The sequence below is a fragment of the Balaenoptera ricei genome, chromosome 10, assembly GCF_028023285.1.
Source record: "Balaenoptera ricei isolate mBalRic1 chromosome 10, mBalRic1.hap2, whole genome shotgun sequence".
Taxonomy (NCBI): domain Eukaryota; kingdom Metazoa; phylum Chordata; class Mammalia; order Artiodactyla; family Balaenopteridae; genus Balaenoptera; species Balaenoptera ricei.
Genome location: NC_082648.1, coordinates 39879403 through 39897527, shown reverse-complemented (window position 1 = coordinate 39897527; position 18125 = coordinate 39879403). Strand labels below are relative to the sequence as shown.

At 44.0% G+C, this 18125-nt stretch overlaps 1 protein-coding gene across 7 annotated transcripts in view; it reads right to left on the bottom strand.

The window, feature by feature from the left end:
* Positions 1 to 215: 215 nt before the first annotated feature.
* Positions 216 to 18125, bottom strand: part of PCED1B (PC-esterase domain containing 1B) — a 144790-nt gene continuing 126880 nt past the window's right edge. For 4 of the 7 annotated variants that reach the window (XM_059935736.1, XM_059935734.1, XM_059935740.1 and 1 more), the window contains 2 exons: positions 12702 to 12903; positions 216 to 1685 (listed from right to left, as the gene is read on the bottom strand). In XM_059935736.1, the coding sequence (XP_059791719.1) occupies positions 310 to 1629 (1320 nt within the window). In that variant the 5' untranslated portion in view covers positions 1630 to 1685; positions 12702 to 12903 and the 3' untranslated portion in view covers positions 216 to 309. Of the gene's footprint in view, positions 1686 to 5512; positions 5549 to 8255; positions 8717 to 12701; positions 12904 to 18125 lie in introns of those variants that run through there. The other 3 variants (XM_059935738.1, XR_009505349.1, XM_059935735.1) reach the window with 3 other exon arrangements.

Here is an 18125-nt window from a genome sequence, read left to right as displayed (position 1 = left end):
GGGAGAGGCACCATTAAATACAGACTCACAAAACCCACCACGACTTTTATGAAACAACTTGTTACTTTCAATTTTATATTTACAAAAAGACAAAGAGAATAGGCAGTGGGGAGGCAGGAATGATGCCTGGTCCCCCCTCGCAGAGTGCAGTGAGAGGTCACAGCCAGCAAGAACAGGTCAGACTGCTCTTCCCTGCCATTATTGATAACAGCAATGGACCAAAGGCTTCAGTTAACAAGGTCAGTCTGTTTGGGGAGAGTCAGACCATCTGTCCAGGCCATGTGCATAAGGAGGAAGGCCCAAGTCAGTCTATTGAGGCCTTGGCTCTCTATAGGCTGGGGCTCTTCTCTTGGAAGTTCTGGGCCGCCCTCTCCAGGGCATGTAGGGGCCACGGGGACAATACTGGGGAAAACCCCTATGGACCACAGGGGCCCGCTGCTGATAACAGGGTTGGGGGAAGGGGGGCCTAGGCGGCTGGGGACTAAACATAAAGTCACCATCGAAGGCAAATTCCGTCTGGGTAGATGGGGGAATATCTGAATGGAAATGGTTCAAGGAGAACTGATCCGATTGGAAAGGATGGTCTGAAGGAAAATGGGCATCTTGGGGACAGACTAGGAACGGGGGTGTCACCTGGTGAAGGGGGATGGGAGGGGGGTTTGGGAGCAGGAGTGGGAACTGGGGTGGGCGGGGAGATGGCGTTGGGGGCAGGGGGCAGCACCCAGGCGGAGGCAGGGGTCGGGGCGGAGGAGGGAAGGCCGGTTGATCTCTGCAGGCCGGGAACTGCCTCTCAAGTCTCCTGCCAGGTCCTCCCCTCGCAGGGCCATCCTTGATGCACTTGCCCACGGGGTCGCGCTGGGGCAGCTCCACCCCCCAGGCGTCGGCCACGTGGGCCAGCAGAAGCTGGGAGAGATGCCGGTGCGCGCGCTCGTTCCAGTGCACTCCGTCGGGCTGCAGGTACTTCCCTGTGTGGCGGCGGAAGTGGAAGTGCAAGTCCAGCACATCGAAGCCGTGCTTTTGGGCCTCGGCGGAGCTGTAGAAGTTGGCCTCAATCACGTTGGTTTTCAGGCCGGAGGCCGCGGGTCGGAGCTCGGGCGGGAGGAAGCCGCTATTGATGTTGTTGCCCACGGGCATGGCCGTGTTCCAAACCAGGAGGCACGACTCGGGCAGCACCTGGCGCAGGCGCCCAAACAGGCTCTCCAGGTTCTGCAGGTAGTTCGGCCAGGAGTCCTCCCCGTACCTGGTGAGGTCCCAGAGGCAGGAGTTCATGATGACCAGGTCCGGGTCGTGCTCACCCGAATGCAGCTCCTCCAGGATGGCTTCGAGGTAGTCGGAGTACACGCGCGTCAGGAAGTAGAAGCGCACCAGGTGGTGCCCGGAGCAGAACTGGCGCACCTCGCGGTAGTGGGTGCCGTTATGCATGCGGCCCTGCTTGCCCCCGTGCACCAGCTCGTCCTGCTCGAAGCTGTACTCTCCCTTGGCCTTGAGCTGGCTGAGTGTGAGCAGGCGGTCCTTCTGCAGCAGGAGCACCAGGTCCTTGTACACGGCCCTCTGGACCGAGTCCCCCAGGATGACCACGAACTTGTTGTGGAGCAGCTGCCGTACTTCGGAGGCGAGCAGGTGGACCATGACGCCCGGGACGCGCCGCCCAGCTCCTTCCTTTCACTCGGTGGGTCTGCGGATGGCTAGGACAGAAGGAGAGAGCGTATGGGAAGGACCCACCTCAGGCAGGACGGCTGGGGAGGGCCCGGGGACTGGGATGGAACTTTAGCCTGGGGCACCTGCAGGGCGGGGCTCCACTACCTTCAGCCTGGAAAGAAGGGAGCCTGGAGCCAGAAGCCCTGGTTGGCCTGGACGCAGTTTCTGCCTGAGACATAACTCTGAACACCCAGGAAACCCAGGTTCTACCTGGCCAGGAGGGGCCCTGCCTTCCCGGGCTGGAGGTACAACCACAAGATACCCCACCACCCGCCTGGAGGCAGCCCGGAAGTCTGACAACTGGAGAATGGTTAGGCAAATTTTGCAGCTGTTAAACACTGAGGATTATGATCAAGCAGAAACATGGAGAGTGTGATATACACTGTTAAGTTGAGGAAGTTACCATATGTGTGCCCCATTTCCCTGAAATGGTATAAAATAGATATGCATAGCTCACACTGAAAGAAAATAGGCAAAAACCAGTTTTTAAGAGGACAGTAGGATTATGGGTGACTTGCCTCCCCCCTCCCCTTTTTGTAAATATACTTTATATAGTCTTAAATCAATTTTACTAACTTAAAAGGAATTTAATGAAATGCAACAGGCCGCAGAAAGGAAGAGCACATATGCCAGGTCAGAAAACATTATAAAAACAGATTTCTTTCACAAGCGAGCAACTGCTTCATATTAATGGGACTTGTAAGAAATAAATAAAATTGGAAATAATTCACATGTGTTTCAGCTGTAATATTCTCTGTGTTTCATTTGAAGGAGATCAGAATATGCCACCCCCAAATATGCTTTGGCATAAGAAATATTTTAGCTAAAGGCCACTGAGAATCAATAGATACAGGAAGAGTTCTCTGCCCTCCCACTATGAACCTAAAAGCAGGGCATAAATTTCCTTTTGAGGAAGGTGCCCCTTCCCCCAGCAAGGAGAGACGAGGCAAGGAAGAAGACAGTGAATTGTCAACCCCGAGATGAGTCTGCATAAACAAACCTCACTAAAAGAGCCCTTATTTTCCAATAGTACCCCCATAAATCCCTTCCCCACAATTTATCATCCCTTGAAACTCATACCCTTTGTTAAAATGGTATATAAGCCCAAGTCTGACTGCTTCTTTGAGTTTCATTCCTTTTCTGTGAACTTTCATGCACATAAATATTAACAAAAATTGTGTGCCTTTTCTCCTGTTAATCTACCTTTTGTTAGTTTTATTCACAGGGCCCCAGACACTGAACCTAAAAGTGTAGAGGAAAAGTTTTTTCTTCCCCAGTAGACTGAATAAAACGTCAAAAGTTGTGAAACTTGTCTTCAGAACTTCATTCAGATCGAGTTTATTTCAAGCCGCCATTTGCAGCCATATCCACTAATGAATAAAAGGTGGAAACACACTAAAATACTACTGGCAAATCTCACGTGGGGAGGAACATGGCATCCACTTCACACACTTACACAGAAGCTGTTAAAATCTGCTGTGGCTTGATATTCGTAGGCTTTCATGCATTAGTAAACATTTTAATAGGTGTGGCGGATAGCTATTATTAAATTACACATCTGGTTTTTAAAAGCTATACTATTTGTGGTTTTAAATGGCTATGAGTACAAAAATAAAAACATGAAGATGGATAGAGTACAAAAGTGCTCCACTAAGAGAAGAGTTTAAAATATTGGCTTATATGAATCTTCACTTAAATGTTTTTGCTATCAGATAAAAAGCTTAAAACTAGGATTTTGCTCATTGTGGTACAGCAAAATAGAACATAATTAAGCAAACTCCAGATCCCCTTGGGGCTCAGGCATGTTCACTTGTTTATATTCATTTATTCATCCAACTCACACTTAACTAAGCACTGACTAAATGCTCCACATGGAGCATATAAAAATGAGTAAAACCTGGTCTCGCCCTTCAGGAGCAGATCAGATATATTCATTGATAACTGTAATAAAAAGTTGAGAGCGCTAAGTACCATGAAAATAGAATGAGCAGGTGCGGTAGACTTTCAGGGGTCTTTGTGAACAGGATTACTCTACCCCAGACCCAAGTCTCCAAAGTGCAAAGTGAAGGGGAAAACCTTTCCCAGTGTTTTCAGGGCTCCCATGCCACCCCAGCTATAGGTGCCCTCTCTGGGCTGGATTCTTGTCATATTCTGTTCTAGTCCCCTAGAGCAGCGGTCCCCAACCTTTTTTGGCACCAGGGACGGGTTTCATGGAAGACAATTTTTCCACGGACGGGGCAGGGGTAGGGAGATGGCTCAGGCGGAAATGCGAGCGATGGGAAGCGATGGGGAGCGGCAGATGAAGCTTGGCTCACTTGCACGTCACTCACCTCCTGCTGTGTGGTCCGGTTTCTAACAGGCCTCGGACCTGTACCAGTCCACAGCCTGGGGGTTGGGGACCCCTGCCCTAGAGTAGAGGACATCATCCCCTTCCACTGGAGTTCCCTCCCTTAGGCTGGCAGATGTGATAACCCAGCGCTCCCTCCTTCAGTGGTACTGTGTTTACGCGACCCAATGCATTCCTTCTCTGAGTAAGAAGTGCCCTAGATCTGAACTCACAATGTGAGTCAAATCCACTACTTAAAAGCTGTGGAAAACGGAGGCTCTTAAATATACTGGTGAAGAGCATTGCTTTTAGAGCCACACTATCTGGGTTTGAATCTCAGCTCTTCTATTTGCTAGCTCTTTATCCCTGGGCAACTTATTTAGCCTTTCTCTGCCTTAATTTTCCTCATCTGCAAAATGGGACTTTTAGCACCCACTTCAGAGATTTGATCTGAAGATTAAATATAAAGTGGTTAGAACAATGCCCTGACAAATAGTCAGCATGAATGAGTTATTATTCATTGAGCGAGTTTCAGAACACCCGGTTAATCATCTGTAAAAGGGGGGTTACAATATTTGTGCTGTTTGTCTAGCAGGGTTCTGTGAAGATAAAATGAGAAGAAGCAAGTGAAAGATTTTGAATAAAGCAAAATTAACGTTTATTGAACAGCTACGAGATGCCAAGTGCTTTGTAAATGTTATCCGATTTGTGAGAAGGTTCTTATTCTTTCCATGTTATAGGGAAGGATCTTGAGGTGATGGAGCTAAGATTTAAAACTACTGATGGCAAAGCTTGTCCCTGTAGGAGACATCCCTTAGAGCAGAACCCCTGCAGGTCAGTCTGAATCCAAAAGCTTGGCTCACGTCAGGGAAATATTTGGGGGCAAGATGGGAGAAGAGTGTTTCAGTGTGCCTTTAAACACAGGCAGGTAATCCTTTACTCTGCCTGCTTGGGAGAGGGGTCCATGTGTACTTAGGGGGTTGGGGGTCAAGTGAGGATATAGATATATCTCATCCCATACCTTGATCTCAAGCAAGAGACATGCAAAACTTAAAAGACCTGGATTTTAGAATAACCAAAACAAACTTCTACAGATTTCAGAGTCTCACAGTGTTTGAGAAATTCTGGCTGCCCTATATCCTGACCAGTGAACCCAATCCACCCAGATGCTGTTCCAAGGGCTTGGAGCCAAAACCAGGCAAAAATGTCCGCCTAAGAATTTCTTATTGTTCTTCTGCAATGGAACACGCAGATTGGACTGTAGGAAAGAAGGGAGGGGGAAATGACTAGAAAGAAGTGTTCCAGTTAGACGCTGAAACTGAAAGGAAATTCATGAAATTCTTGATAAACTTCCTGTCACAACAGAATTAACAAATCAGACATCCTCAGGACTATCACTGTGGGAAAAAAAAATCATTTAAAAACTAAGATGCCAAGCATTAAAAACAAAACCTAACAAAAACAAAGTGATTTTTTTCAGAGGTGTGAGTGAAGAATAATTTGGAGAGCTCAATCTTCTCTGGTCTGGAAAAAAAAAAAAAAAGGTTGGTAAGTTCCATTTTCAAAGCTTTTATTTATAAAAATGAAACAAAAAAAAAGGGATTTGAAAACAGATCAGTGATCTTTTTGGCTTAAGAGTTTTTGCCTCAAATTTGCAAAACTTATTAGTTTTGGTAGCTATTTTATAGATCAATTGACACATTCATTCATTCATTAAGGAATTCATTGAGAACTAGATATTGTGCTAGGTGCAAGGAGTAGGTATTAAAAGGCAGTCTCTTCTCTCAAGAGGAGGGGTAAGAAAATGGACACATACAAATATCAAAGGAGCTAACTGATGTATGTAAATGAAATATCAAAGCCAGTAGGAAGAGTCAAAGGGGAGGGAGGAGATAGACGGATGATCCAATGCAGTCTGTGATTCCAGCCTCAAATTTTTAAAAGTTTTATGATGATTCCTTAAATCATAATTATAGGTAGTTACATGTTTTTCTGCTTTCAACGTAAAATTTGGGCTTTGGCTAAAGCTCTGACAGAAATATACATTAATAATGGCTACTACTATAATAAATTACTTTTAGGCATCTTGCTTAGATTTCCATTTGGGGATAATTGCTTTTTTAATAGCTTCATAAACCGTCACTTGTAAATCACTGACTATTGCTTTATAACTATCACAAACCAAACACGTAGCATTGTTTTTTATTAATCAATGTGTTGTAGAAATTAGGTTAGTTTTTTTCTTTTCCTATTGATCTTTAGTTAAAGGAACAGTGGCAAAGATATAGAGGCCAGTTACTACGGAGACCCTGCAAAGAAGTCTTAAATCACAGAGGTAATCACTAACAATTAGGACGTTGTTTTGATTAGTTGTAGGAAGTACTTCTAACTAGTTTAGAAGTTTCTTGCATATGACTAACCGTCTTAATGCAACACTGTACTAGGAATATAAATAGTTCATTTCCTTCTAACTGCATTTTTGGTGATCAGATCTATGTTTTGAACTATCCAAGATCCCATTAAACGTTAATGGAATAGATGGTACAAATAAGAAAATGATTTTTCGTGAACTCACCTATACAGCTTACCAGTTCTCGGTATTTGTTTAGTTTTCTATGTGGAATTTAAACTGGTCAAAAATTAAATTGCGTATCATGTAAAGTTTCCAAAGGAAAGAGAAAAGCAAAAGATTCAGACTTCTCTTTGGGAAAGCAAACTTCTCTTTTCTGCAGATGGGGATTCTCAAGAAATTGATCTTTTGATTTGGGGCAAGTCAGTTAACATTCTACTCCTCTGTAAACACAAAAATGGGAAAATAATGCAGGCCTATTATTTTAAAAAGTGGTTTTAGGAGAAATTTTTAAAGATACATGAAAGTACTGTGAGATACCGTGATAAATAAAGCAATAGAAAGATGATTTCCAAATATTAGCCATTGGAAAGACCGATTTTAATCCCACACCCCTCACCTCTAATATAGGCCTCAGCTCTGCAGCCCATTAATTAATTCAGTAAAAATTTAGAAAACACCCGTGTATACCTGGGGCTGTGACAGGTGTCATTCTGCAAGTTTGGCTCACATCCCCCAACAACTCTCGTGGTTTCTGTACCCCATCCCAACACATATGTCATATGGCCTGTATTTCTCACTTGGCTATTCAGTTAGTTCTTATACACCACAGCTAAAATCTCAGAAACATGTGGCATAAATGGAAAATTGAATTTAGATTAATGATCTTCGAACGTTTAGATTAATGTAACCACAAGTTTTCCTTGTGGAGGCAGGAATCACCGTGAACATATTCTGTTTGTATCCATACCATCCTCACCAGGCCACAATCTTAATTTGTGATTCTTTTGTAATAAAGTGTCAACAGAAGAATTTCACACATTTGAAGAATTTGAAAATTACCAAGTTTAAAAATCCTTAAGGCAGCATATTTTTCCTATGTTAATAGTCCAATATAAAAATTTCTTATGGATTATACAAAGAAACGCAGGGGACATCCTTTATGAATGAAGTGCGGGTTCATAATACCTGATATGCAGGTAACTTCTAAAAAAACAAAGATAAACTATGGAGCCTTTATCCAAAGAGCCCCATTAAAAAAAACCCAACCAACCAAACAAACAAACAAAAACCTTGTGTTTTACAAAAGGACCTCTTGAAGTAAAAAATCAAAGCAATTCATAGAAACAAAATATGTACAGCCTATGATGAACTTCCACATTCTGGTCTCGAACCATTATTTAAACCACACTTGTGGGAATTCCCTGGCGGTCCAGTGGTTAGGACTCCAAGCTCTCACTGCCAAGGGCAGGGTTCAGTCCCTGCTCAGGGAACTATAAAATCCCACAAGCCACGTGGTGAGGCCAAACAAAACAAAACAAAAACTACATTTGCTAACTCCCTACCTGTTACTCTTCTAACAGGAATGAAAGATACTGGCAGGCAGTGACCTGGCTTTCACTTCCAGGAGAGGACATAGTCAGATGTAATATCCGCCATTTCACTCAATAATAGTGAAGGTGAAAAGAGATCAAGGTCAGCGTCCATCAGAGGCCTAGGCCAGTGCCGACATGCATTAGGCACCCTTTAAACCCCCGGCACAGCAACCCCTCCCTGTGGGGAAAATGCTGAGCCTGAAGGCGGCAGCTCGCTCTGGTTCCCTCCCTCAAACTTCAAACCCACAGCTCCCCGTTCCTCCCTCCCAAAGGGGCAGAGCTGTACCTCCTCAGGTGTAAAGATGATCCCTCAGCTCAGGTGGCTGGTCCTCCTACATCCTCAGGCACTTTGCTCCAGGGGGTCCCCCAGAGAGGGGAGAATTATGCTTTCTACGTTTCCTTCAATCTCCTGGGGCTGGCTCCTTTCTTTAAACCTTAAAACACATTCTAGTTTCTTGCTTTAAAAAAGAAAGGAAACGTCTTTGACTCCACCTCCAGGACAGTCCTATCTTTTGCTTCCCCTTCAAGGCCACTTTTTGCAAAGTTGTTTGAACTGGCTGTGTCTGGGTCCTCACCTCCCACTCACTCCTCCTTTTACTTGATTTTGGCTTCCAACTCCACCAAAGCGAAGAAACGTTTGTCAGTTAAGTCCCCAGCGATTTCCTTGTTGCTCCTTTCAGCGACTACTTCTCGGGTCGTTATCACATCTGTAGCATTCCCAGTTCCTTGGGGCTGGGGCACCGATGGTGATTCCCTTCCATGACTCTGCCGGAGAGTCTGAAACCCTGGTCTCCTGTCTCACCTCCCCCGGCATCCTGTGTGAGTTTCTCTTTCTCTGGCCATCCCCAAACGTCGGTCTTTCTCAAGGCCCACTCATTGGCTCCTTCCTTCTTTTCTTCAGCATTGTTTCCTTTGGTGAATTCATCCACGCTCTTGGTGTCCATCCGTAAGGTGAACATACACTCCTATTTGCCCCAACTTTTCTGGTTTACCTCTGCTTTCCCAGCATAATCATTAATAGCGACCCTCCCCCTAAATGTCTCATTTGAGAAGGAAACAAATGATACAGTCCCCATATCAATTACTATTTGTATGCAGATGACTCCGAATTGAGGCCATAAAGCACAGAGGCTGGGGGGGGGGGCCCTCGAGTCAGCCCCCTGGGTTTATATCCTGCTCCATCACTTACTAGCCTCTGAGACCTTGGGTAGAGTAACACTTCAGAATTTTTACCTATAAAACAGGAATACTACTATAGATTTCTTAAGAAGTGAGGGTTAAATGAACACATGTAAAGTCCTTAACATGAGGTCTACCATATTTTTACGGGCTCAGTAAATTTAGCTAGCCCAAACTTGTCTCCTGAGTGCCTGACATATTCTGGTGAGTAGAATAAGGTGAGTTCAGGTGAGTTCCAAGCGGGGGTGGGGGTGGGGGTGTGGGGGGTGTGGGGGGTGTGGCAAGGAGTGACTTAGTCTGCCGTGGGCCTCTTATCACTTCTAAATTCTCTAGATGCCATTATCCTCCCATCAAACTGTGGCTGAATTCCTAACATAATTCTCTTGTGACCTTTGAACCATTTTCCTAAAGGTAAATATCGATCATCCGTGGGAATGATGGCATATTTTGCTGTGCATTTTCAGAGAACTGCTATGTAATTTATGCTTGCAACACCGGCCGGGGATAACTAGGTGGAAACAAACTCTGCTTCTAAAACGCTTGGGTCAGGTCATTTTTATTTTTCATGACTGTGGCCATTTCCACTGTTCGTAAAACATCAAAATCCTTCAGTGACAGCCTGGATATAGATCAGTTCAACTATTTCTTGGCAATAAAAAAATAAGATGTAATTTTTGAAAATACACTTTAGGAAGGAGAATGTTGCAATATATTTTAGGAGGCTGAGCGCAGTAATCAATTTCACCTATTTTAGATTTTATGGTTAAATTTTCTACTTCCCATACATCTCTCTTAATCCTTAAGGAAGTGTGTCTCATTTTGATGGAAATACTTTCTAAAATGGGAGAGTTTTAATTTCATACGTGTTTTCTCATATTTCTCAATTTCATATCTTCACTTTCATCTGATACGCTAGCATAGCTACAACATTTTGCATTTATAAACTTTGGTTTTTAACCTGGGGTATGATCATTCCTTCCGTGCATCTCTCCAAAGCCTGTGGATGAATTATAGAGCTTGCGTATACCCAGAGGGCTTTTTCTTACCTCTTCATGTCTGCTCCGTGACTCAGCATTGAGCGTTCCCTAACCCCTTCTCCTACTGAAATTCTGTTCCTTCTTTAAGACCCAGTTTAGAAGACGATTCTGTCTGACAGCCTTTCCTAGTTTCCCAGACAGAAAAATCTCCCCTTCCTCTGACAGATGCCTCTATTTAGCACTTGGTTCTGTTTTATTCTATAATTAACTGTCCATGTGTATTTCTACCCCAGTACATCCCAGTCCTGGGTGGCAGAAATGGGTCTCACCCATCCTTGTACCTCTCAGGGACCAATGCTTATCATCCATTGAGCATTTACCCTGTGCAAGGCCTATTCTATTCTCATGACCTAGTGAAGTAGAAACTATTATTATCTCCATTTTATGGGTGCGTAAAGTGAGGCTTGGAGAAGTTATGTCAATCATCCAAGGTTGTACAGCTAGTAAGAAGAGGCAGTACTGGTCCCTTATGGAGAGTGAATCTACTGATTGATTAGATAAGCTTAAGATTTTGTTTTGCTTCTTTAGGGAGGACATATGGCTCCAGAGCCCAGGCTTTTAACCTCAGCTATACAGATTTATTGAAATCAAGAGGAAAAAATAATCTTACCTAGGAAAAAAATTTGCATGTAATTTTCCTTTTTATTCTCTGTCGAAAAACAAAACAAAGCAGGGCTGTGTGCACAGCTTTCAATTTTTCCATGTGAAAACAAGGCAGTTATGAAATCAACCTAGTTGTTTCCATCACTGATAGTTAGCTCTTCTTCTGAGTGGGTCAGTGGGAAAGTCAGTGCTGCACGAAAGCTACATTAATGTTTCAAATTTTTCTATTCTTACGTTGCCTACTGTAGATTCTAATTACTGTAGGTTCAATGGCTGAGTAAAAAGTTTCCATGACTGAAAAGAGTGTGGGTGGTGGTGCTAATAATGACTAAACTGCTTTCAACTGATGAACAGGTTGGATCCTGAAAATTCTGTCTTCAGGAATGGCCACAAAAGCCCAGTTAACCAGCGATGCAAACCCTAGGCTGAGTCAGCAGGCTGAGGGTTTCTGCCACCGCCAGGGCTCACTTCATCTCTGTGTGTTCAACCTTGAAATGGAAGAAATGGCCCCTATGTTTCTCTAGGGAGATTGCCCAGAAGAGCTTTTAAAATGAATATTATTTTATTATCGCTGTGGGTATTATTATTAACAATATTACATAGTATTGAGATACTAGGTGCAATAGTGTTTCAACGGGGAACAGAGCTCTTGAATGGAAAAATAGGATTCTCAGAGCCAGTTTCTGTCTGCCCTGCTGCCTACCACCTCTCTTTGGTAGAGGGATCTGGAAGCCCTGGGTTCTCACTGCTTTCCGTGTAGATTTCCCCAGTTTCTTTTTTTTTAATTTTTATGTTTTTCTGGGTCATGAAAAGGTTTTGTTCTTACTTTCAGAAAGCATTTTTTTTAATTTTGTTTTTTATTGGGGTATAGTTGTTTTACAATGTTGTGTTAGTTTCTACTGTATAGTGGAGTTCCCTGTGCTATACAGCATGTTCTTATTAGTTATCTATTTTCTACATATTAGTGTATATATGTCAAAGATTTCCCCAGTTTCAAATCCAAGGTTGAGAACAGGAGGAGGGATGAGGTGCAGGAGGGGAGGGGGCTGAGGAAATGAGAATCTAGGCTGGAGAACTGAAGGCACCGGCTCACTTCTGACACCAGGCCTTTCCCAAGTCGTGCTTTCCTCCCTTGAGACCTGAGTTGAGACCGAAGAGTTTCTTCCTACCACATGCTCAGGAGAGCTCTCAGCTCCTCCCTTCTCCCTCAGTAACAAAACTAAGCCAACAGCACTGCCTACCTCAGGGTTAATTGTGGAAATGAAAGGAAATGCTCTGTAAACTCCACGATGTTAATTGTTGTTATTCTGAGTCAGCTCAGCCTATTTGGGGGATGGGATTTAGCAGTTAAGGGAGCTTTCCAATGAAATCTAGTCTTTACCTCATTATTTACTAAGTTAACTTGTTATTTAGTCACGTTATTTAGTACCCACTCCGACAGTATGTTCAGTATGTATTCCTCTTAAGACCCGTATGAAATTGGTACTTTATTCTCTCCATTTCACACGTCCGAAAGTTAAAAGATTAAGTCATCTGCCCAAGGTCATCCATTTTATAAAAGGTGGAGCTGGGAGTCATAACTGATGCCAAACCCTTGTGCTCAACCACAACATACAAGATTACACAGACAACAGACGTGTCACCTCCCTTCTCCAGTTCACAGCTGGCTGTTTCCTCGCACCGTACGCTTTTAGAGATTTAGTAGCTTATCAGTCACGAATCCTTATTACAAAATAATATTACAATAATAATAGTTGTCTCTTTAGGGCTCTTAAGTGGGAGTAGGGTGGAGTGGGCTAGGATGGTGATTTCTTCCTATACAAAGTGCCCAAGAAATGAGGATCCCAAGAAAGGCTGGTCAGAAATGCGAAAGTAATGCTTAAAATAAAATGGAAAAACTGGAAAGTACTTACTCATTAAAGTAACTGGTGATTAAAAAATGTGCCTCTCGGTTGATTCTAGTTCTTTTCCTAGACAGACTCCTTTCTCAGCTGGAGGTTGACGTGTCAGGTTGGAGAGCCCAGAGCCTGGGCTACAAGGCAGATAAGTTCACCTCTGGGGGCTTCTCTGTTTGTGAGCCAGCGTCTGGGGAGAAGAGGCCATTTCTGGTGGCATCTGGGGCAAATGACACGAGTCAGCATTTACTTTCTTGCATTACGAAGTGGAAGACTAATGAGCGAAGCTTTAAGAACTGGGCAAATACACGAAAACACAAAGTGTTTCATACAGCATCTTCCTGGAATTTGGCTCTGAGCTAGTTTTCATTTCACATTTCTCAGTAATTTGGGTGTAATGTATATTGACTCTTGCCTGGTTTCGTTCTAACAACTCAGACCCTGGGCTCTTATTACCCTTACTTGTGTGGTTTGTTCGCAGCTGCGAAAGCTATTAGAGGGGGGGAAGGAAGGAAAGACAGCGAGGGGACAGGAGGCAGAAGTGAGGAGAGACACAGGAAATGATGAGAGGAAGATTGCTCCCTTTTCTAAGTAATTTTTTAAAGTCATAATCTTGCACTTTTGTGTGGGGCATTACAGTTTACAAACCACTTTCAAATCACGTCCTTTGCTCCTCCCACCCACTGTGGGTGGAAGAATAGACCATTCCACAGCTGCAGAAAGCAAGGGGCCTCAGCCACAGGCCTCAGGTAAACACAGAAAGTGGCAGAGCCAGGACGCCTTCTCTCCTGCTCCATTTGAAACCAGCAGGTGACGGAGGGGGAAAAGGCAAGTGGTCCTCTGATTGATAAGATAAGCTCAGAGCTTTGTTTTGTTTTGGAAGGACCTGATTTGGAAGAGGAGGAAAATCATGTCACATCCCCTACAGATACCAAGACAAAAGAGAAGGAGGAAATAAATCATAAAAAAAGAGAAAAGGAAGTTTTAAAAGTTCTCCCCAAATGGCGAACCCTCTAGAGGTGTGTCAAACACTTCAGGATAGAGTGTGTCTCCACTGCATTAAATGGTATAAAATACCTAATGAACAAGAGTAACAGATTCCAAAATGGTCCTGAAGTACATGCCCTTCATGCCTACATTGTTTTTCTTTCTAATGCTATGTTTTAGGTACACTGGCCGATAAAGCAACGCAGTTGTCTTTTCTTGAAAAATACCACTTTACTTCACTGACTACTCAATGTATGGCTTACAAACTAATCCTACACATTACCCATTGTTTTTATCCTCTTATCTATAGCCACAAATCAAATTATTTCACAGTTTTTCCATGAGTTTTAATACAATCATTATTGTGTCTCAAGGCAGGGCTGCATCTAGAACCCAACTGATAACTTTAGTATTTTGAAATTCAGAGTAGTCTGTGACATCACTTTGAAAATGTGCCATTTATTTGATTCTAGCAATTCTATAAATGAGTTGCAAGTCTAATTTTAGTATTTTAAAATTCAGAGTAATCTATGACATAATTTGAAAACTTGCCATTATTTGATTCTTGCAATTCTATAAATGAGTTGCAGATCCTTCCAGTTTTCTAAATTCCAGCTAGTGTGTACTTTGTGAGAATAAAAGAACAATTTGGAGGATGACTAAAATTCACATAATTATCCTAAGACCAGAGAATAGAGGCGCTGTAATAATGCAAATGATAATCTTGCTTGTACTCTTTAAATTTAAAATGAATTTTTTTGAGACCAAGCAACAGATTTTCCACTGATTTTCTTACTTCCAAGAACTTATTATGATATATGGAGACAGTTATGATTGCTATTCTGGCCCCATTTCATGTTCCGTAGCTCAGTGAGCTGCCTTTCTCATCCACCAAACCTGGCTTTTTCCTAAAAAATAATGAGAACTATGCATGTATAATGTTTTACACTTAGAATGTGCTATCTCACAACAGATCCCAGTACATAAAGTAAGGCAAGCTCTAATTATTATCTTCACTTTGTAGATGGTGAAACTGAGGCCGTGGGAGAGCTTAAGTGACTTAAATCCCCTCGGTGGATTAGCACAGGATAGAGTGCTTCTGACTGCAGGGGGTCACCGTCACTGCCCTCTGGGGGCCCGGGGAGTTGGGGGGCGGGGAAGGCCAGACAGGGCACACTGCCATCATTGTGATTCTTACATTTTGCTTATTTCTAGAAGCTATTTAATGCACATGGCACAAAACTTCAGAAGGTACAACTGGTATATGAGTGAGAAGTAAGTCCCCCTCCCTCTCTTGTTCCCTAATCCCTCATTTTTCTTTCTAGAAACAATACTGTCATCAGCTTCTCGTCTATTCTACCAGAAATATTCTATACAGATATTCTATATCTCTCTGAAATATTTTATTCTCTTTCTTCTTTCTGAAAGAGTCAACTTCCCTTTTCACTGAAGGCAGTTGTTTGGAAAGAATACGAACATCACTTAGAACTAATGTTAAACTGCAGAAACTGATCTTTGGTAAACTGATCATCCAGAATGTTCCAAACACTCAGATGTTTTCAAAAAACTCAAGACTCACAACAGCCTGTAAATGGAGGTGGGCCGCTGTCCCTGTGGTGTGGTATCCCATCTGGGGACCACTCAGAAACCCTGATCTTGATTTGTGATTTGGTGACTGCATGTCTGTTGATGGTGAGGATTGGAGCCAGAGCTATAATGCTGTGAAATAAAGTGAACTGTCAGATCACTGGCTTTGGGGCCACACAGACCTGGGTTTGAAACCTGATTCTGTCACTTGTAGCTGCATGTCTTTGGTAGTCACTTAACTCCTCTGTGATTCTGTGATTTTCTCATCTGTGAAACAGGGATAGAAATAAGCACTACAGAGATGCAAGGATTAAATGACAAAAACAGACAAGAACCAGGTACACGGTGGTGTATAATAAAATATATCTGTATCATTAACCATGGCTCATTTATTCATTCTCTCTTTCACTCATTCATTCAAAATAATCGTGGTAGGCAGTATTAGAGGTGCTAGGGATATCGCTGTGAATAATACGGAAAAAAAAAACAAAACCTTGCCCTTATAGAGTTGACATTTGGGCTGAGGGGAAGCAGACAATTAACAAGTAAGTAGAGGGCTTCCCTGGTGGCGCAGTGGTTGAGAATCTGCCTGCCAATGCAGGGGACACAGGTTTGAGCCCTGGTCTGGGAAGATCCCACATGCCGCAGAGCAGCTGGGCCCGTGAGCCACAACTACTGAGCCTGCGCGTCTGGAGCCTGTGCTCCGCAACAAGAGAGGCCGCGATAGTGAGAGGCCCACGCACCGCGATGAAGAGTGTCCCCCGCTTGCCACAACTAGAGAAAGTCCTCGCACAGAAACGAAGACCCAACACAGCCATAAATAAATAAATAAATAAATAAATAAAAATTAAGTAGAATAATATGTTAGATGAAAGAAAAGAGGAACATGATTGCTGCATGGGGAGGACGTAGGGACGGTGGGTTGGAATTTTAAATGGTGTGGCGACAGGGTTCATAACACTGTACCCTAGAATACAGCACCTCGACATGCTAAATATTTTAAGTTGAAAGAATGTGAGAAACAGCAGGTACTGGAAGGACTCTGATGGCCCCTGAAGCAGGTCCTAAGACCCTGTGTGGGAGGGGCCCTCTCTATACTCATAAGAAAGGAGCATCCTTATCTCGGAAGACAAAGGGACTCTGAGAGGAATTCCAACAAACAGGCCTTGTTAAGTTCCCTCTGTTCACCGCCCTTAGCGCTTACCCTTTGTCCTATCAATCTTCATCAAACCCAGTGTGAAAACACTCAGGCTGAACCTTCCTTTAGGTCTTCATTTCCTTTGGAAGGCTACTTCATAGCTTTTCTCCTGTTAATCTGTCTTTTGTTACCGAGACCCAGCTGAGAACCAGAAGACAGAAGGGACTGACAGCATCCAGAGGGAGGTCACGGAGCAAACCATGTGGAAATCTGTGGGGAGAAAGCTCCAAGCAGAGAGAACAAGAAGGAGGCCAGCGTGACTAGACTGAGTGAACAAGGGAGGGGGACGCGGGAGACACACTCAGGGAAGAAGGGAGGCAGATCAAGGTCATTGAAAGGACTTGGGCTTTTATTTGGGGAGCCATTGTGCAGGGTTTGAGCAGAAAATCAACACCACTTTAGTCTAGACTGTCTGGGGTAAGAGGGGAAGGAGGGGGACCAATTAGGAGGTTACTGAGTAAGGCAGGAGTTGAGCCTTAAGCCGGAATGACATTAGCCAAGGAATGAGAAAGGGTCAGATTCTGGATATATTTTGAAAGTAGAGGTGGTAGGATTTGCCTGTGGAGATTAGATAGGGTGTGAGAAAAGGAGGGAAGACAAGGCTAGCTCCATGGCTCTTGGCCTGAGCAACAGGAGGGATGAGGTTACTGGATGAAGTTACTGAGATGGAGAAACTTTGGGAGAAACAGGTTTGGGGGTGGAGGGCTTGTTCTGTTCGAGATTCCTTTTACGCATCCATAGTCATTTGTGGAATGGGGATCTGGAGCTGAGGGGAAAGGACCAGGCTGGAGATAGCAGTTTGGTTTGGGTTTGGATGCTGTTGCCAATGGAGATGGTGAAGCTAGAGAAGAAAAGCGGTCTGAGAATTGAGCCATGGGGCGCTCCACGCCTGGGAAGTCAGGAAGAAGAGAAGGAACCTGGAAAGGGACTGAGAAGGAAGAGTCGGTGAAGCAGGAAGAAGAATGTGTGAGGTCCCAGGAGCCAAGAGAAAAACATGTGTCAAGGGAGGACTCCAAGGAGGGATGGTCTGAGTCAGAGATAGCTGATAAGTCAAGTGGGATGTTTGGCCATTGGCAGGACATTGGGAACCTAGACAGAGTGGTGGGGACAACTGCGGGTTAGAGTGGTTAAGAGACAATAGGAGGAGAATTGGAGGCAGTGCCCCCCTCTAGGAGTTTTACTCTAAAGGGAAGCCAAGAGAGAGAAGTCAGCTGGAGGGGAAGTGGTGGTAAGAGAGCTTTTGTTTCTTTTAAGATGGGGAACAATGGTAGCGTGTTTGTATGCTTACAGGAATGATTCAGTAAACAGGGAAAGACAGATGCTGCAGGAGAAATGGGGAGAATTCTGTAGCCGTGCCCTTGAGTTGGCGAAAGGGATGGGCTCTAGTGCCCAAGTGGAGGGCTTGGCCTTGGGTAGGAGCGTGGACAGTTCAACCAGAGAAACGCCAGGGAAGACGCGTGATGTGGAGGTGACAGCTGGTTGGGGTTTTCCTGATTGCTCTTTTCTCAATGAAATAGGCAGCAAGGTCCAGGTCACCAGTTGAGAGTGAAGCTGGGGGAAGGTGAGATTAGAGGTTTGAGGATGGAGAAGAAGGTATGAAATTGTCATCTGCGGGATAAAGAGGCTGCCATTACTCAACAGCACGGAGGCCCACTTAAAGCTGGGAGCCC